At 39.2% G+C, this 21514-nt stretch overlaps 1 protein-coding gene across 3 annotated transcripts in view; it reads right to left on the reverse strand.

The window, feature by feature from the left end:
- LOC150080629 (NF-kappa-B-repressing factor-like) overlaps window positions 1–21514 on the reverse strand; it is a 112108-nt gene that overhangs the window by 13396 nt on the left and 77198 nt on the right. For all 3 annotated transcript variants that reach the window (XM_090381379.1, XM_090381380.1, XM_090381381.1), the window contains exon 7: window positions 17220–17384. In XM_090381379.1, coding sequence (XP_090237505.1) covers window positions 17220–17384 — 165 coding nt within the window. The remainder of the gene's footprint in view (window positions 1–17219; window positions 17385–21514) is intronic.

Genomic DNA, 21514 nt, shown 5'->3' on the forward strand with positions numbered 1-21514 from the left:
TAGCTCGGACACAGCATGGTTTTGTTAAAGGAAAGTCTTGCCTCACCAATTTGATTGGATACTATGATGTGGTTACAAAGGAACTGGATGCAAAAAATAATTTTTATATCATATATTTGGATTTCAGGAAAGCTTTTGACGCTGTTGTGCATGGAAGACTATTGTACAAATTGGAGCAGAATGGTATTAAGGGTAAATTGCTACAATGGATAAAAGGATGGTTGAGTGGGAGAAGACAGAGGGTGGTAATTAATGGGTGCTGCCTTCGTGGACTAATGTTATTAGTGGAGTCACACAGGGTTCGGTGTTGGGTCCTCTGTTGTTTTGTATATTTATCAATGATATTCATGAAGGTATATCAGGCTTAGTGTCGAAGTTTGCAGATGATACAAAGGTTGGCAGGGTTGTTAATGACAGTGATGGCGGTGTGCTGCTGCAGCAGGATCTGGATAGTTTGGGCGGATGGGCTAGGAAGTGGCAGCTGAAGTTTAACCTTGACAAATGAAAAGTACTGTATATGGGCAGAAGTAACCCCAGAAGTTGATAGGTTAAATAAATTTAAGGAGGAACTGGACAGGCATTTGGAGGGAATGAAGTGATTTTTTTTTTGGCTGATGCTCCATAAGCTCATTCACTTGCTTTCTTGCATCACATGCCGCCACTACTACTACTACTACATCAGCATGTTCAGGAACTACAGGGAGTAATAGGGAGTAGTGGGAGAAGACAGAGGGTGGTAATCAATGGGTGCTGCTCTTCGTGGACTAATGTTATTAGTGGAGTCCCACAGGGTTCGGTGTTGGGTCCACTGTTGTTTTGTATATTTATAAATGATATTGATGAAGGTATATCAGGCTTAATGTCGAAGTTTGCAGATGATACAAAGGTTGGCAGGGTTGTTAATGACAGTAATGGCAGTGAGCTACAACAGGATCTAGATAATTTGGGCAGATGGGCTAAGAAGTGGCAACTGAAGTTTAACCTTGACAAATGAAAAGTACTGCATATGGGTAGAAGTAACCCCAGAGAAACGTACCAACTGTGTGGTACTACACTTAAGGTTGTAGAAAATGAAAAAGACTTGGGAGTAATTGTGCAGCCAGATATGAAGTTTTCTGAGAAATGCAGACAGACTGCCAGGGCAGGTCATGGGGTTTTGTCAATGATATATAGGAATTTTGCTAGCAGGGAGAAGGAGGTGATTGTCCCTCTGTATAAGGCAATGGTCAGGTAACGCCTTGAGTACTGCGTACAGGTCTGGAGGCCTCATTTTAGGAAGGATGTAGATTTACTTGAGCGTGTACAGAGAAGGGCAACAAGATTGGTGAGGGGAATGAAGGGATCTTCTTACCAAGAGAGGCTTAAGTTCTGCAAATTGCAGTGGATGGAGACTAGGCACCTGCACGGTGATCTGATTGAGGTGTATAAGGCCTTGAATGGGTTAAGCACGCTGAATTCTGATGGGATCCTTCCACTTGTTCAGATTACGAACCTAAGGGGGCATAAATTCAAATTAAGAAAAGACAGATGTAGAATAATGTGCGGACATTTGCCTTTAGTCAGCGGGTGGTTAATTGCTGGAACAAACTTCCATCTGTTGATGTGGAAGTTGATAGGTTGAATAAATTTAAGGAGGAACTGGACAGGCATTTGGAGGGAATGGTGTGATTTTTTTTTTTTTTTTGGCTGATGCTGCATAAGCTCATACACTTGCTTTTTTGCATCACATGCCACTACTACTACTACACTTGATCTGATTATCACTAGTGATTCTTCATGGATTAAGAATCTGCAGATAAAGGAACCACTAGGTAGCAGTGATCACAGTGTGCTGAAGTGGGATTTACTCAAAAAGGTAACTACCATCAGGGGTAAAGGGAAGGGTTTTTGTTTATATAAAAGCGTCAATGGCCTGAGACAGTATTTAAATTCTATACAGTGGGACCAACTGATGATGTTACCAACAGCAAATTCAAACTGAGAAGCATTCAAAGAACTTATCTTGGAAGCTACTAGGCTTTACATACCAACTAAGAAATAGTGTTCAAGGTTTAGGCCTTAAATGGATGTCAGATGAACTAATGAGACATATAGATGAGAACAAAAATGCATGGGATACATATAAATTAATGGGTGACATGGAAGCCTATGATAGATATAAGCTGGTCTGTAACCAAGTCACAAAGGAGATTAGGTAGGTAAAGGCAGATTATGAGAAATCCTTGGCAAAGGATGAAAAGAAAACAGAAAAGAGTTCTTTACCTTTGTAAACTCTAGAAGGAAAGGGACGAATCAGATTGGTCCACTGGATATTGATGGTTCAACAGTTGAGGATCCTGCTCAGGTAGCTAACACACTAAACGAGTATTTTGCATCTATATTCACACATGAGGAGTTATTCAGGAAGGGGAATGCCAGAGGTGAAGTAAACTCTGGCAGTGAGTTAGATGATTTTGTAATAACTGAGAGGAAAGTGGAGGAGAAATTGTTAAGGATAAACATAAAAAAGGCACCTGGAGTGGATGGGATCTATCCAGTTATATCAAAGGAGGCAGCAGAGGAAGTAAGCAAACCCTTAGTCATAATATGAGAGCTTCTTTGGGCTCGGGGGAGGTACCCATAGACTGGAGATATGCAAATGTGACCCTAATTCACAAAGGAGGATCAAAAGCTGATACAAGTAATTATAGACCTGTGAGTTTAACTTCTGTTCCAGGAAAATTAATGGAGGCACTTGTTAAAGAAGCATTGCAGGATTATCTAGACAATTCAGTTATAGCTCAGACACAGAATGGTTTTGTTAAGGGAAAACCTTGCTTGACCAATTTGATTGGATACTATGATGCAGTCACAAAAGAACTGGATGCAGGTAATAACTTTGATATTATATATTTGGATCTTAGAAAGGTTTTTTATACTGTTGCACATGGAAGACTGCTGCACAAATTGGAGCAGTGTGGCATTGGAGGCAAATTGCTGCTTTGGATAAAGGGATGGTTGAGGGGGAGAACACAGAGTGGTATTCAATGGGCACTGCTCTTTGTGGACTAATGTTATTAGTGGAGTCCCTCAGGGTTCAGTGTTGGGTCCATTATTGTTTTCTGTATTTATAAATGATACTGATGATGGTATATCAAGCTTAATGCCCAAGTTTGCAGATGATACAAAGGTTGGCAGGGTTGTTAAGGACACTACTGATGCTATGCTGCTGCAACAGGATCTGGAAAGGTTGAGCAGATGGGCTGAGAGGTGGCAAATGAAGTTTAACATTGACAAATGTAAAGTACTACATATGGGAAACAGCAACCCCAGAGCAACGTATCAACTCTGTTGTACTATACTGACAGTGGTAGAGAATGAAAAGGACCTGGGGGTAATTGTGCAGGCAGATATGAAGTTCTCTGAGCAGTGCAGATGGGCTGCAAGAGTAGCTCATGGTGTCTTGTCAATGATATACAGCAATTTTTCTAGCAGGGATAAGGAGGTGATTATTCCCTTGTATAAGACAATGGTCGGGCCATACCTTGAGTACTGTATACAGGTCTGGAGGCCTCATTTCAAGAAGGATGTAGAGCTGCTGGAACGAGTACAGAGAAGGGCAAGAAGATTATGAATGGAACAAAGAGTTGCTCTTACGAAGAAAGGCTTGAGTTTTGCAAATTACAGTGTCTGGAGACTAGGCACCGGCGAGGTGATCTGATAGAGGTGTATAAAGCTTTGAATGGGTTGATCATGCTCAATGCCGATGGGATTCTTCCTCTTGCTCAGAATAATCACCGGAGAGGGTATAAATTCAGATTGAGGAAAGACAGATGTAGGATAGATGTGCGGAAATTTGCCTTTAGCCAGCGGGTAGTTGGTTGGTGGAACAGACTTTCATCCCTTGTTGTGAAAGTTGATAGGCTAAATAAATTTAAGGTTCAGCTGGACAGGTATTTCGAACGAACGGAGTGGTGAAATGGAAGTGGTTTTTTTTTTTTTTTTTTGGCTGATGCTGCATAAGCTTGCTTTCTTGCATCATATGCCTCTACTAATGCTAATGCTAGAAGCAATGCAGGATAATCTAGACAAGATTGCAGTTATAGTTCAGACACAGCATGGGTTTGTTAATAGGAAATCTCTGACCAATTGGATTGGATACTACAACATCGTCACAAAAGAACTGGAAGCAAAAATTAATTCTGATATCATATACTTGGATTTCAGGAAAGTTTTTTGATACTGTTGCACCTGGAGGACTAATCTATAAATTGGAGCCGTATGGCATTAAGGAAAACTTGCCGCTAAGGATAAAGGAATCGTTGAGTGTCAGAAGATAGAGTGGTAATCAATGGACATTGCTATTCGTTGGCTAATGTTATTAGTGAAGTCCCCAGAGTTGGGCCCATTGTTGTTTTCTATATTTATTAATGATATTGATGGAGGTTTATCAAGCTTAATGTCCAAGTTTGCAGATGATACAAAGGTTGGCAGGGTTGTTAACGACAGTATGCTGCTGCAACGGGATCTAGAAAAGTTGGACAGATATGCTGAGAGGTGGCAACTGAAGTTTAACATTGGCAAATATAAAGTACTGCTTATGGACAGCATTAATCCCAGAGTAATGTACCAATAGTGAGGTAATACACTCAGGGTGGTGGAGAATGAAAAAGACCTGGGGTAATTGTGCAGCCAGATATGAATTTTTCTGAGCAGTGCAGAGAGGCTGTTAGAGCAGCTCATTGGGTCTTGTCAATGATATATAGGAATTTTAGTATCAGGGATAAGGAGGTGATTATCTTTGTGGAAGTTTTTTTTTTTTTTTTTATGTAAACCCCAAACACGAGAGGTATTAGAACCTATAGTCCTTAGTACTGTGCTTGGGTGGAGGTTGAGAAGACGAAAGAAGATATTTGTTGACATTGGACTTGAACTTCTGTAGACTGTAATTTTCAGAAAATACGTATGAAGGAAGGTTGTTCCAGAAAATGGCAGTTGAATGAATAAACGAGGACGACGAAAAGTTGGTTGTGCGAGTTTGAAGTTGGACAGTAAATGGATGTTGGCTGGTGGCGGCACGTGTTTGGACTATTTTGAAAGAGAGAGGGGGAACTATAGAAGCCAATTCAGAAGAACAGTGCCCAAGGAAGTATCTGTAGAAGAGGTGTTTTTTTTTTTTTTTTTGGTAGTTGTTGGCGCATCGGCTTCTGTGGCCATAATGCACCTCCCAAGGTTTTTGCAGTACTTTGATCCAAGCCCTAGGCGGGAATCGAACCCGCAACCTTTGGGTTGCAAGGCAGGCACTTTACCCACCCGGCTAGCCTGGCCAACGTAGAAGAGGCATGCAGCAGAAACAGTACATCTATGAGAGAGCGAGTGGAGAGACTCTGTTAGAGATGAATCATTAATTAACCTAACTGCCCTCTTCTGAATGGAATCAAGAAGCCTGAGAGGGGTTTTGGGGGCACCACCCCAGATGTGGAAACAATATTCCATGGCAGGGCGGATTTGCGATTTCTACAGAGTGAGCAGCTGTTTGGAAGAAAAGTAACGCCGAGAGCGAAAGAGAAAACCAAGTTTTTTAGATACAGAGGAGGCAATATTTGTAATGTGCTTGTGCCAAGAGAGATTAGAAGTCAGGGTAATCCCCAAAAGAGATATATCATTTTGCCTAGAAATTGGAGTGTCACTAAAGATAAGCATAGGAGCAGAAGAATCCTTTTTGCGAGACATAAGACAAGACTGAGTTTTAGAAGTGTTGAAATCAACTAAGTTGTCTTTGCCCCACTGGATAATTAACTGATGATCGGCATTTAAGGAATTGGTAGCAGATTTTCGAGAAATTGAAGCTGATTGAGCAGGACAAGATTTCTCAAAATGGAAAGTGGAATGCAATGTGCTATCATCAGCAAAACCATGGATAGGATTTACAGACAACGGAAGGAGGTTATTAATATACAAGAGGAAAAGAGTGGGGGAAAGAACTGAACCTTGGGGGACACCGGCATTAGTGGAGAAGTTAGAAGACAGAGAGCAATCTACCATCACCCTCGGTGAGCGAACAGAAAGAAAACTGGATAACCAATTACTAAAAACAGTTGGCAAACCATAAGATTTTTTTTTTTCTTGTTAGTTGTTGGCGCATCAGCTTCTATGGCCACAATGCACCTCCCAAAGTTTTGCATTTTACTGTGATCCAAGCCCGAGGCAGGAATTGAACCCGCGACCTTTGTGTTGCCAGGCATGCACTTTACGTACCTGGCTAGCCCAGTCGGCAAACCATAAGATGGAAGCTTGTTTAGAAGACCTTTATGTCAAACACAATCAAAGGCCTTTGAGATGTCAAAAGCAACTACTTGTGTTTCAGCGAATCTTTCCATTGAATTAGTCCATAAATGGGTAACATAAGCCAGAATATCACCAGTGGATCGACACTGACGGAATCCATACTGGCGATCGTTGATCAGATGGAAGGTTTCTAGGTGGTTTAAGAGTTGGCGGTTAATTGATTTCTCCATTACTTTAGAAAGAGTAGAAGTAATTGCAATGGGACAATAATTGGATGGGAGGGATTTGTCACCCTTTTTAGGAACTGGCTAGATATGAGCAAATTTCCAAGCAGAAGGAAAAACACCTTTGGAATAAGAAAGTGAAAAAAGGCAGCAAAGAATAGGAGTAAGTTCAGGAGCACAGGTTTTGAGAACAAGTGGAGAAATACCATCCGGACCTGGAGCTTTCTTAGCATCAAGATTCGTCAAAATAATTTTGACGGAAGACCACAGGAGGCATTGGATGGAGCATGTTGGGAATGGTGGGAGGTGTTTTACCAAGATCATTAATACATGAGTTGGAAGAAAAATGGGATGCTATCAGGTCGGCTTTATCCTTGGCTGAAGTGAGAACAGAACCATCTGGTTTGGACAGAGGTGGGAGCAGAGATGGACAAAAGTTGCGGCCAATAGCTTTGGCAAGAGACCAGAATGCTAGGCTCCCATTAGGGCAAGAAGCAAGTTCTCTAATCTTAGCCTGTTCAAACTCTAGTCTGAACTGATTAATAACTGCTTTACAATTGTTGCAAGCTTTGGTGTAGGCAGAAAATGAAACTGGAGAATCAGAAACAAGCCAATTACGATATGCAACATTCTTCTCTTGAACAGCCTTAGCACATTTATTGGAAAAACCAAGGTTTAGATAAAGGACGAGATTTTAAAGTGGAGTGTGGGATAAAGGATTCCATTCCTGCAAGAAGAATTTCACTGACACGATCTGAGCAAACTTTGACATCAGAAGTTTGAAACAGTAATCCGACCAAGGAAAAGAAGAAAAGAAGTCTCGCAGGTCATCCCATTTTGCATTCTTGTAATGCCAAATAACACGAGGTTGGGAATAGCCATGAGATAAAGGTTCCATTGGAGAAGAGACAATCACTAAGTTGTGATCTGAAGTCCCTAGAGGACCTCTTGCTTCGACCGTGTACTTAGAAGGGTTTTTTGTGAGAAAAAGATCAAGCGTATTGGCTGTATGATTAGGATTGTCCGCTATTCTTGTAGGTAAATGAACAATCTGTGCAAGGTCATTAATAATTGCAAAAGCCTCAGCATCTCGACCAGGTGGGTTGGTGTGACTAGAAAACGGAAGCCAGCTGGAGTTGTGAACATTAAAATCACCAAGGAAAATTACCTCACTGTTAGGAAAGTTGGACTGGAATAGTGAGATAGAGAGATTTTAAGCCAGAGAAGATCAAAAAGAGGAGATTCGAAATTGCCAAGTCTCTGACAGGGAATATCAGAATGGACATATGCACAAGTACCACCTTTGAGGCGAAAGGAATCATACAGCAAATAATTTGGGCATCTGAGATGAGCAGTAGTTGAATCATCTGATAACTGAGATTCTGTCAAAAAAAGTACATGGGGTTTGGCTGACTGCAAGTGGAAATGGACATCGTTGAGATTAGAATTGAGACCATATATATTTGTGAAATGAATTAGGAAGTGCTTGGAAGGTTTAGATCTTTTCGCAGATAAGCTTGCTGTATTAGTTTGACACGTCATGGTGTATTCAATAGTAAGGAAAAGTGGGTGGGACATGCTGTATGAAGTAATGAAATTTTTGAATATGGCGTACACATGGTAAGAATATACCCAGATCCTTGACATGACGTGGCCTCGAGAATGCTCCCCGCATACACACTACTCGGACTCCCTCCAGTCACTATCTGGCAGAGTAGAGGTAGCAAGATTATACACTAGCTGATCCGGAAGCCTTCTAGAGAGTTAGCAATAGGTTTGGTCTGGTGTACTAACTAGGGGCCAGCCTTCGAACACCATTTTAGAGCTGTACCCTCGAAATGTAAGGAATATTGGATCTCGTCACGATGTTCATCATAACCTCAAAAGTCATAATTCAAATTGCACAATGATAGGTTAAATAACTTTAAGGAGGAACTGGACAAACATTTGGAGGGAATTGTTTTGTAAATTTTTTTTTTGGGTGATGCTGCATAAGCGCGCACACTTGCTTTCTTGCATCACATGCCACTACTACTACTAGTACAAAGAAGGCAATGAGATTAGTGAGGGGAACAAAGGGTTGCTTTTACCAAGAAAGGCTTAAGTTCTACGAATTGCAGCGTCTGGAGACCAGGCACCTGCCTGGTGATCTGACTGAGGTGTTTAAGGCATTTTGAGGTGTTAATGGTTTCATTAGGTTCGATTCCAAAGGGATTCTATCTGTTGCTCAGATTAACCATCTGAGTGGGTATAAATTAAAATTGAGAAAAGACAGTTGTAGAACAGATGTGTAGAAATTTGCCTTTAGCGAGTGGGTGGTTGATTGCTGAAACAAACTTCCATCTGTCTTTGTGGAAGTTGATAGCTTAAATGCATTCAAGGAAGAACTGGACTTGGATGGATGAAATGGGTAGTTTTTTTTTTTTTGGCTGATGATGCTGTATAAGCTTGATTTCTTGCATCATATGCTGCTACTAATGCTACTTGAATTTTCAGCATTCTTCGAGCACACCCCACATCAAAAGCACCGATCTTAACTTTGCTCCCTTTTGTTAGAGTCCAAGTTTTGCACCATCCACATAGGAAGACTGACCATACATAGCATCTCGACATGTTTAACTTTATCTCCCTAGTCACATTCCTCCTCATCAGTTCTTTGTGTTCACTGAAAGCTGCCTTTGCCATTCCAATTCTTGAATGAATCTCTTTGGTGCTACTTCCATCTACTGTTATCAAACATCCAAGGTATCTAAGTTCTCTCACTCTTTCTACTATTCTCATTTTTCAATTTCACTGAATACCATTATTTTTGTTTTGCTCACATTTAATCTCATGTCATACTCTTCTCCCACTGTGTGAATTATTTTAAGTGCTCTCTCTCTTTAGTTCTGATTTACTTCCAGTAATTATAATGATGTTATCCACCTAAGCCTATTGGAATTAGTTCCACCTAGTCTTATACCTTTAATGTCTTCTAAAGATTCTGAAATTAATTCCTCACTATATATGTTGAAGAAGGAGAGGTGACTACAAACAACTTTGTCTCACACTGCATTTGACCTAAAATCACTCTGTCATTTCTTATTTATTCTGAAAACTGACTTTTGTTCTTGATATAAAAAAAAAAGTAAAGTGCAGCCATTATCAACCCACTGCAGGATGGAAGCCTCCTCAACAGTTCATGTTGAGGGAAATGGACCATAATCTGCCACGCTGGTCCAGTGCGGGTTGGCAGATCGACCGCATTCAGCAGTCAGGGGCTTGAACCCCGGTCTACTCAAAGAGCGTGTGCTACTGCACTCCCGCTCCTGCCCACTCGGCTAATCTAGTGGGTGTTCTTGATATATGTTTCTTATAATTCTTGTTTGTTTGTTTGTTATTTGGTTTTTAGGAGCATTAGCAACTAAGGCCATATTGCTCCGGAGATATGCGGTGGTCATTCCCTGACCTTTCCGCATCCTCTGTATTTGGTGGTCAAGGGCTCGAACCCCGGTCAAATCAAGAAGCGTGTGCTACGCACTGCTGCTCCTGCCCACCTGGCTACGGAGGCACCTATAATTCTTAACCCATTCCTTCAACTCCTATGTTCTTAAGTGTACTGAGCATTCTCCCATGGTTGACTCGATCAATAGCTTTTTCAAAATCCACAAATTCGATGTACAATGTTTTGTTATCTTTTATCCTCCGAGTAATGGTATTTAGTTCCATTATTACATCTCTTGTTCCTCTATTTGCTCTGAATCCATAATGATCATCCCCTACATATTCTTCAATTCTTCTCTTTATTCTCCTCATCATCTTCATCAGCCATTTTCAATCCACTGCAGGATGAAGGCCTCTCTAGCAACTTTCCAGTTCCTTCTGTTTTGAGTACTGGCCATCCATTTACTACCCACAAACTCATGAATTTCATCTATCCATCTCTGCCTTTGTCTTCCAGGATTTCTTCTAGCTCCTCTTGGGTTCTGTTATTTTTTTAGTCCATCTGTCATCATGTCTTTGAGCTATGTGTTCTGCCCAAGACCATTTTAGTTCTTTAGTTTTGATAAGAATGCCCTTTACTTGAGTTTGCTGCCTAATCCACGTGTTTCTCTTCTTATCTAACAGTCTGATTCCCAATATAATTCGTTCCATTCTTCACTGTGTAGTTCTCAGCTTCTCTTCCATTTTTTTTGTGAGTGCCCAAGTTTCACTTCCATAAGTCATGGTGGGGAGTATACATTGGTTCATTATTTTACGTTTCAGACAAACTGGGATATTGCTCTTCAGTATATGACTATATTTCCTGAATGCTATCCATCCAAAATTTATTCTTCTCTTGACTTCCAGCCATTTATCATTATTACAGCTAATAACTTGTCCCAGATAAGTATATGACTCCAAATTTTCAATTACTGCTCCTTCAATCATTATTTCCCTTTCTGTGGCATACTTGTTCATCATTACTTTTGTTTTAGCCCTATTCATCTTTAGTCCTAAATCCTTACTAACTGTGCATAACTGATTAAGATTTTCCTCTAATTCTTTGGGATCGTGGCTTATGACCACAATGTCATCTGCAAATCGTAAATGGTTTAGGCACTCTCCGTTCCCATCGACTCCTTTCTGCGACCAGTCTAATCTTCTGAAAGCTTCCTCAAGGGCAGCAGCAGTAAACAGCTTTGGAGATATTGTGTGTGTCTGCTTGTCGAACTCCTTTCTCGATTTTAAATTTCCTACTGTCTTTGTCTAGTCTAATAAAGGAGGTAGCATACTCATATATTTTCTTCAAAATCATAATATGTGGGGTATCTATGCCTTGTCTTTCTAGTGCCCGAAACATTCCCTTATGCTGTTTGGAGTCAAATGTCTTTTCATAATCCACAAATGCCAGGCATAATGGTGTTTTATATTCATTTGCTTTCTCCATTAGCTGTGATATTACGTGAAGGTGATCCATAGTTGAGAATCCTGTCCTAAAGCCAGCTTTGCTCTTTCGGTTAATTCTCATCAAGTATTCTTTCTAATCTGTTAGTAATGACCCTTGTGAACAACTTGCAGATGTGGGATAACAAGCTAATTGGTCTATAATTTCCAATTTCTGATTTATCTCCTTTCTTATGCAGCAAAACTATGATTGCATTTTTCCACTGCTTAGGTGTCACACCTTTTCAGATGCACTTTGTGAAGAGCCTTGCCAGTTTTTGTGTTATGTCTCTTCCTCCCAATTTTAACAACTATACAGTAACTTCATCTTCCCCCGCGGCTTTCTGATTCTTCATTTTCTTCAATGCCTGTTCTACCTCATCAGGAAGGATATCAGGTATGTTGTATGTGTTGCTACTTTGCAATCCATCTTCCCCACTGCTGGTATCATTCCCTCGCTCCTTGTATAATTCTCTATAGTAATCTTCTGCTATTTGAATTATGCCTTCTCTGCTGTTTATAAGTACACCATCGCTATTCTTCAGTTTCAGTATCATTTGTCTTTCTGTATTACTGCTCATGGCTGCTGATTTAAACCTTTGTTGTCCCTTAATGCTTGTTCTACTTTTCTTGTGTTAAATCTTCTTATGTCCTCTCTGAGTCTCTTTCTAATGGCTTTGTATAACTCAGTATACTCAATTTTCTCCCTGTCAGTGTTTTTCTTGCTCTTCATTTGTTGTCTTCGGTTCATCATGACAAGTGTTTCTTGACTAATTTTTTTTTCTTTGGATTTCTTTTTCCCTATAGGCTTCTTGGGCTTTATCACTTTCAGAAAGTTGTAATATTCCTCGTCGATATCTTGGTCCTGAGCAGTCTGCAGAAGCTCAAACTTGTTTTTAAGTTCCAGTACATACTGCTTTTTCTCCTCTTCTGTTATTTTAAAGACCTTTGTATTATTTACTCGAGTCAGTTTTTTACTTTCCTTTCCTACATCTATATCAAGTGTACATCTTACCATTCTGTGACCATTCTCCTCAATATCACTCCTAATAGAAATTTTGCATGTGTTATGATGCATATTGTTCTGTTGCTGCAATCTAGGCTATTCTTATATATTGGGTATGGGGATCATTATTGTTTGCTTATAACCTTCAGGTATCTCTCCTGTCATGTAAATATCATTCAAGTTCTGTGTATGTCTCCAATGCTTCTTCATTAATATTGTTGAAGAATTCTATAACCCTCTATCATTCCTTTCCATCTCTCTCTCTCTCTCTCTCTTCCATCATGCTTGGGGTTCCTTCTACTTTTCCTTTGGTATCCTATTTCCTGCTGAGCTGTTTGTTGTATAATTCCTTTAAACCTGTTCCATCTTTCATTTGGTGTGCCTTGTGTTGAGTTACTGGCTTTTAATTTTCTCTTTAGTTTATCATTAAATGCATCTATTTTGTTTCTGTTGTGAAATTCTTCCACGTTCCAATTTTTGTTATTGTTACTCTTTTTCATCTTTTTAACTGTATCTTTCCTACAGACTACGTGGTTGCGGTCGGAGCTGCAATACTATTTTTATATCTCTTAGATGTCATAATATAGTAATTTGGTTTCTAGTTAAGTCCATCAGGTGAGATTCAAGTGTGCCTGTTATTACTTGTTTGTTCAAACCAGGTGTTACTAATCCACAAATCATATCTATTACAAAATTCTACCAAATGATCACCTTGTTCATTCTTTCCTCCTAATCCCCATGGGCCTACTATGTTTCTATCTCTACCCTGTCCTACCTTTGCATTCCAATCACCCATTATAATCATAATGCTTTTAAATTTTCTTTTTCTCATGACTTTCTCTTATTGCTGGTAGAATTAATTTATTTCTTCAGTGCTGTCTGAAGTTGGTGCATATCCCTGGATTATGAGTTAATCTTTCACTCTCTCTTCCCCCTTCCTCTGCCCTTATTACAGTTATTCTTTCTGAGATCCTCCAAATATCCTTTATGTAACAAGTTGCACCATCTTTCACAATAGAAACAACTCCTCTTCTTTTTACTCTTCCTCCTGCAGTTAAGACTCTGAAAGTTTCTCCTTCCTGAATTGTTGTGATGACACTGTTTTTTTCCAAAAGGTTTCTGATATTCCCATTATTTTTATATCCATTTTCTTCATTTCTCAACATACATTGGCTAATTTGTCTGTTGTATTCGTACCTTGCATATTACATGTACCCATCTTTCATCCTCTCTTCTCTTGCTTTAACTGCCGCTTTTAACTTGTCCAAGTGTTATACGTTTTTGATTCCAAGAGTAACCAATGCCGTTGCAGATGAACTCAACAGTTATTTTGCATCGATATTTACAAATGAAAAGCCTTTTGTGGCAATGGGAAATTGTGGGAGCGAAGTTAAAAAATATGTAATTAATGATATTGAAATTTCGCAAGATTATTTAATGAAAAAAACTTTCGAGCCTACAGACCAGTAAGGCTCCTGGAGTTGATGGAATATACCCTATAATCTTAAGAGAGGCGGCAAGCGAGTGCATTGAACCACTGAGGCTAATTATGCAAGCATCACTAGACTCTGGGGAGATTCCCTTGGATTGGAAAAGTGCAAATGTATCTCCCATACATAAGGGTGGCTCTAAAAGTGAAGTGGGAAATTATCGACCTGTCAGTCTGACTTCAGTAGTAGGGAAAATCATGGAGGCAATGATCAAGGGTGGAATTCAGGATCATTTGGATCAAATTGAAATTCTCAAGGATACTCAGCATGGTTTTGTAAAGGGAAAATCATGTTTAACAAATCTGGTTCGCTATTTCGAAAGGGTCACTCACGAGCTGGATTTAGGGAATAATTTCGACATTGTTTATTTAGATTTCAGCAAAGCTTTTGACTCAGTCCTACATGAGCGGTTGCTTTATACGCTGGAACAGGTTGGAATCACTGGGAAAATCCTTAGATGGATAGAAGGATGGCTTCAGGGCAGGAGGCAGAGGGTTGTGATAAATGGCTATTCCTCAGATTGGATTGATGTAAGAAGTGGGGTTCCCCAAGGATCAGTATTAGGACCACTGTTGTTTTTAATTTTCATAAACGACATTGATGAAGGGATAGAGGGCGTGATGTCTAAATTTGCAGATGATGTTAAAATTGGTAGAGTAGTTAATGATCACTGTCAAGCTGAGCTTCTTCAGAGAGATCTAGATAGACTTCAAGAATGGTCAGAAAAATGGCAGCTGTGTTTTAATCCAACAAAGTGTAAGGTATTACACCTGGGAAACAGTAATCCCAAAAAAACTTATTCACTTGGTGGAGTTTCAACTCAGTACTGGAGGAAAGGGACTTGGGTGTTACGATACGGTCAGACATGAAATTCTCTGAGCATTGTAAACAGGTTGCAAGGAAGGCCCATGGTGTCCTATCGATGATCTATCGAACTTTTGCAAGTAGAGATAGCGACGTGATAATCCCATTATATAAGGCTTATGTTAGACCACACTTGGAATACTGTGTTCAAGTATGGAGACCGCACCTAAAGAAAGACATCGAGCTTCTTGAAAGGGTGCAAAGAAGGGTAACTCGCCTGGTGAGATCGGCAAAAGGGCGTCCTTATGAAGAAAGACTTTGAATATGTGGGTTGCAGAGTTTGGAAACTAGACACCTTAGAGGAGATTTGATTGAGGTGTTTAAGGCTCTGAGAGGCATCAGTAAAATGAATGAGGACAAAATTTTCAAGATTATAAATGATGCTAGAACTAGGGGACATAAATTCAAGTTACGGGGGGAAATGTTTAGATTGGACTGCAGGAAGTTTTATTTTAGCCAGCGAGTTATAAATTACTGGAATAAGTTGCCTTCATGGGTGGTAGAAGCCGACAGTTTGGGGAAATTCAAAGGTCATCTGGATAGTACTTTAGGGTAAGGGAAGCGCATAGGATGATAGGTTTAATTTCTTTTTTATTTTATTTTTTTTATTTATTAATTATTATTATTTAGTTATTTATTTTATTTATTATTATTTTTTTTATCATTGTTTTGTTCGGATTTTTTTTTTTGGCTGGTGCAGCATAAGCCATAGGCTTTCTTGCACCATGCGGCCGTTACTAATACTAATTTGACACGTTCAGCTTAACAGGAAACTGAAATGTGCTGATGGCCAGTTGCATGGCAGGTTAAGTTTTGTTTTTGAGTTATTATTATTAGCGATATGGTGCAAGGAAGCCTGAAGCTTATGCTGCACCAGCCCAGAAAAAAATCCCCCAAGTTACCCTCAGAGAGAGAGAGAGAGAGAGAGAGAGAGAGAGAGAGAGATACGTAAAATTGAAGCTATCATTTGGCGAAGAAGAGCGCTGATCAGAGAGCCCCAACCTCGAATTTATTAGTCCTAGTAAAAATCTTCATTCAGGAATCGTCAAGATGGTTTATTATTAGATTTTTACCACCACGGTAATATTTTTCTTGATAAGTGGGGCCTTCCTGACTATTTGGGCCCTGGGATACTGTGAATATCCTCGCTCATAGTTGTGCGCTGATGTTGACAACAAAGATTGGTGGATGAGTCAGTAAACTCATCTTTAACAGCAGATTTTATCGATCTTTTAACCTTTGCGAACTTCTTGAAAGAAAGGGATAATAACGGATAATATTTTGAATGCATTAAAGTTATTGAAAACAAAGTTTTTGTAACACATTATAAAATCTGTATTCAGTATTGCCTTGAGGTATATCGAATGATGTAGTAATATTAAAATATTATTCTTAAAACATAGAAAATATTAACGGAAACCTATTAAGCAAAAACTAATGGAGCTTTCTTCAGCTTGTTTTGAAGAATACATCACTAAAATTTGGAGTTCATTATGATTTCACACTGGGGCTACTTGTACAGCTCTACAAGCCACTCAAAGAACCAAGTACAGTTGTTTTGTAGTCACAGTTTTCCTTCTCCTAGGTTGACTGCCTTCCTGGGCAGTCAACCTAGGAGAGGGAAAACTAAGGTGAGTCAGTAAACTCATCTTTAACAGCAGATTTTATCGATCTTTTAACCTTTGCGAACTTCTTGAAAGAAAGGGATAATAACGGATAATATTTTGAATGCATTAAAGTTATTGAAAACAAAGTTTTTGTAACACATTATAAAATCTGTATTCGGTATTGCCTTGAGGTATATCAAATGATGTAGTAATATTAAAATATTATTCTTAAAACATAGAAAATATTAACGGAAACCTATTAAGCAAAAACTAATGGAGCTTTCTTCAGCTTGTTTTGAAGAATACATCACTAAAATTTGGAGTTCATTATGATTTCACACTGGGGCTACTTGTACAGCTCTACAAGCCCCTCAAAGAACCAAGTACAGTTGTTTTGTAGTCACAGTTTTCCTTCTCCTAGGTTGACTGCCTTCCTGGGCAGTCAACCTAGGAGAGGGAAAACTAAGGTGCCCCCCCCCCAGCTTCAAGCTGCTTAAACTTGCCTTGACACAGTACTGTCCTGAGATTTCTGTGGTATTTTAGAGGATTAACAGTACCATATGTTAATATGTCACATACCCTGTTGATATGTCACTGATTTTTTGGGACTGCTTATTGATTATCCACAGCTATCCACCATATCTGGTGCACATTCCACCATCCACAACCCATAGATCCACCTAGTACCTGTGATCTATTTTACCTGTTTCATAAATTTGATTGTATGGAAAAAAATTTCAAAAAACATCTGTAAAAAAGCAAAGAGAAGATTGTTTTTTTGCAATAAACTTTTTGTCAAGAGAAAAGTTTTGTATATGATAAACATTGTACAAAATAAAGAAAACATTTTACATACTTATGAATAACAGTCCTTTCTTCTTTTGTAAACTCTGAAGAAAATACGAGATCATTAGTTGATTCTGACTTAGCATATTCTTCAATTATTTTCCGAATTTTTAAAGTAAAAGGTTTAGAGGTGTCAGAATAACCTAATCCTTTTCCTTTTTGTGTGTACATCACACTATAAGATTAAAAAAAGGAAATACTGGTTAACATTTAAAATTTATTACAAACAAGATGTGATTTAGGATTTTATATCGTTTAAATAACTCTTCTTGCAGAATTAATTTTCTATACCGATTTAACATCAATTTTTTTAATTCATGAAACTTTGTTGTTAATTGTTCTGCTACGTTTAAGTTTGATTACTACTTATGTAAATAAATAACCAATCTATTTGTTATTTAAACTTTGATTATTCATACCAGAACACTCAGAAGTATATATAGTGGTATATATTTGAAATACATCTAGATATTAATGAAAACATTCTTCTTCCTTTATGCAATGTGAAATACATGGATATTAATCCAGCAGCAGTGGCACCATCATTTACAACAATAGCAGTAATATGGGACTGACAAATCCCAAATTTTTTTTTTTTTTTTTATATTCTGCTTGGAGTATACCAATGCTTGACCTTTTATATTCACGAATTTTATATTAATGAATTGCAATACTTATTAAATGTAATTAAAAAAAAATTATGTTAAAATTATTTTAAAAGATGTTATATTTTACATCACTTATTATTTTCAATGAAACAAAAGCTTTAATCCTTCTTCCAGAAAAAAAAATTATAAACATAAACGAAACTATCAGACTCTTCTATTTTCGAGTTTATAAAATTATTAAGCAACAAAAATTCACATTATGCATGTGCACACTGTATTTATATAATTAGTTATATATCTAATTGATATACATGGTGTTCAAAGAAAGTGCATCACCCATTAATATTGTAATTGTCGTCTGAATAACGTACGTATATGGCAATATTTCTTACAGATTGCATCAGCTGTTACTTTCAGCTATATAAGCACGCTCTGGAAGAGTTGCAGTCATTCCTTGATTGTGTCAGGATGGTGAGTTACATGCAGTTGACACCACGAAGAAAGAGTGCTATGTTGCTTTACAAGAGGAAGGATGTTCTTCCTGTCATATTGATTATAGAGTGTCTTGTAATCAGTCGACAGTGAGTAAATTTCTTTCCAAAGTCAAAAATATTGGTCCTGCTGATAGGAAAAAAGGAACCGGATGCAAACAAGTCTCTACACCAAAACAGGACCGTGTTTTGAAGCACATGCCTTAGAAACCGTAAAGCTTCTTCATCTGAGCTGAAAAAAGAATGGGAAGAACATACACGAGTAGTAGCAAGCGCAGTAACAGTCAGAAGATGCCCTTCCTCATACAAAAAAGGAAAAAGGACCGATTAATTTGGTGTAAGGAGAATGTCAAATGGACCCCCGAGTCAGTTATTTTCTTGGATGAGAAGAAATTTAACCTGCATGGCTCTGGTTGGGAGACAAATGATTCGCTGTAGACGTGATGAAGAATACCATCCAGATTGTATGGTGTCTACAGTGACATTCCCTACCAGCCAAATGATATGGGGGTGCATTTTGTACCGCAGAGTAGGTCACCTGCAGTTTATAAAAGGTTCCATAAATGCCAATGGATACCTGGCTATATTGTACGGCAAATTGCTGCCAACCATTAGACCATTTCAACTTGCAAGTTACTGCATCTTTCAGGACAACTCTGCTCCTCGTAATTGGGTAAAAAGTGCAAGTAGGCACTACTGTAGTTATTTTAGCTTCATTTCTGCATTAGAGGTTCGACAGTAATGTGTTTAGTTTGTTACAGGTGAAAAAACGGTTGGAAGAACGGTCCATTATAACTGTTAGCTGGTCAGGAAACAGCCTGGTCCTACCTGAATCCTATAGAGGACAGATGGCATTGTGTGGAATCTGCAGTTGCCAGAAAGAAACCAAAGATCCTTCGTGAACTTCAGAAAGCCATAATTCGTGTTTGGAACCACGAACTATCAGTTGATTATCTTCAGAAATAGATTTTGTCAATGCCTCGATGATGTGCTGCTGTCATCAGGGCCAGAGGCAGTTCAACTAAATATTAGTTTGCACCTGGTGAACTTTTCATTTTTGTTTTCTATTTAAAATGATAAACTGAAGCAAACTGAGGGCTTCTGATGACATTTCAGGGGAGAACTGAGGGGGGCAGTTGCCCTCTGAATCATAGCCTTTTAAAATGCACTGCTTGCTTGATGTTTGTGGAGCAATCAGGTACAGGACATGATATGATATTGCCAAGGGGCAATATGTCCTGTACCTGGTGTGTGTGTGTGCGTGTGCGATGTAAGGAGTGTGAGAAAATGAGGCGACAACTCAGCGTTGTTATGGGCCTATATGAGAGCTTGAAGGTCAGGGTGGATACCTTCGAAGGATCTAAATTGAGGGGACCATCAAGCTCTCAGCTGCCCACATCAACGCCAGAGCTTGCACTTGATCATCACACAATGCAGAATGCGCTGGTCCCACAGGAACTAGTAGTTGTTGGTGACTCTACTGTCAGGGAAACGGGGAACATGCTATGTAAAAAGGATAGGTGGAACAGGACCAGGGTATGTCTGCAGGGGCAAAGGTTGATGACATTGTAGAGCGGATATCATCTTTTAAGGGCACAAAATGTGATATTGTTGTACACGTTGGTACTAATGATATTAAGAGTAGGAGACTGGCAGAATTACTTAACAACTACAGGTCACCGTTGAAAAAGAGCCGTGAATTAGGGTTGAATTTGAAAGTGTCTGCAATTCTGCCCAGACATGATAGGAGGGAGTATATGATGAGAGCCTTGTCGATCAATTCGGCCCTGGAAAGACTGTGCAAGGCTCAAGGGATAGAATATTTTTCAGCCTGGTTTGTACTTCTTAACAGGAGAGACTGCTTCTACAGGGATGGAATACACTTAAATAGAAAGGGTGCAAGAATACTGCTGATGCTATCAAGGCAATGTTAGGTGGGTTGAAAACTGCTAGCTTGGTGGATACAAGGACTAACAGATTAACAGTAGCCGCTGGCAGAGGTGAAAGTGATTCTTCCACTGCTTCTATTGGAATGGGCAGCAGCTTGGAAAACAAGATGCAAGATATTTCAGAGACTGCTGGGAGTCATTGTGGTACAAGTAAACACATGGGTTGTGTTAGGGTAGCTAAGAATAGGAACAGGTGATTGTATAATTGCATGTACACCAACGCTAGGAATTTGGTAACTCCAGAGTGACATATCAACTCTGCGGTACTACACTGACAGTGGTAGAGAACGAAAAGGAACTGGGGGTAATTGCGCAGACAGATATGAAATTTTCTGAGCAGTGCAGACAGTCTGCAAGAGTAGCTCCTAGTGTCTTGTCAATGATAGACAGGAATTTTTCTAGCAGGGATAAGGAGGTAATTATCCCCTTGTATAAGGCAATGGTCCAGTCAGGCCACACCTTGAGTACTACATACAGGTCTGGAGGCCTCATTTTAAGAAGGATGTAGAGCTGTTGGAATGAGTACAGAGAAGGGCAAGAAGATTAGTGAATGGAACAAAGGGTTGCTCTTACGAAGAAAGAGCTTAAATTTTGCAAATTACGGTGTCTGGAGACTAGGTACCTGCGAGGTTATCTGATTGAGGTGTATAAAGCCTTGAATAGTTTGAGGATGCTCAATGCTGATGGGATTCTTCCTCTTGCTCAGAATAATCACCTGAGATGGCATAATCTTGGTAAAACATAACTTGGTAAAACACCTCCCACCATGCTCCATTCAATGCCTTCTGTGGTCTTTCAAAGGATGTCAGAAGAATTTTGACGAATCTTGATGGTAAAAAAGCTCCAGGTCCTGATGGTATTTCTCCACTTGTTCTCAAAACCTGTGCTCCTGAACTTACTCCTGTTCTTTGCCTCCTTTTTTCACTTTCTTATTCCAAAGGTGTTTTTCCTTCTGCTTGGAAATTTGCTCATATCCAGCCAGTTCCTAAAAAGGGTGACAAATCCCTCCCATCCAATTATCGTCCCATTGCAATTACTTCAACTCTTTCTAAAGTAATGGAAAAATCAATTAACCGCCGACTCTTAAACTACCGAGAAACCTTCCGCCTGATCAACGATCGCCAGTATGGATTCTGTCAGTGTCGATCCACTGGTGATATTCTGGGTTATGTTACCCATTTACGGACTAATTGAATGGAAAAGTTCGGTGAAACACAAGCTGTTTCTCTGGACATCTGAAAGGCTTTGGATCGTGTC

This window comes from Mastigoproctus giganteus, chromosome 9 (genome assembly GCF_048544385.1).
Source record: "Mastigoproctus giganteus isolate SK-2022 chromosome 9, ASM4854438v1, whole genome shotgun sequence".
Lineage (NCBI taxonomy): Eukaryota > Metazoa > Arthropoda > Arachnida > Uropygi > Thelyphonidae > Mastigoproctus > Mastigoproctus giganteus.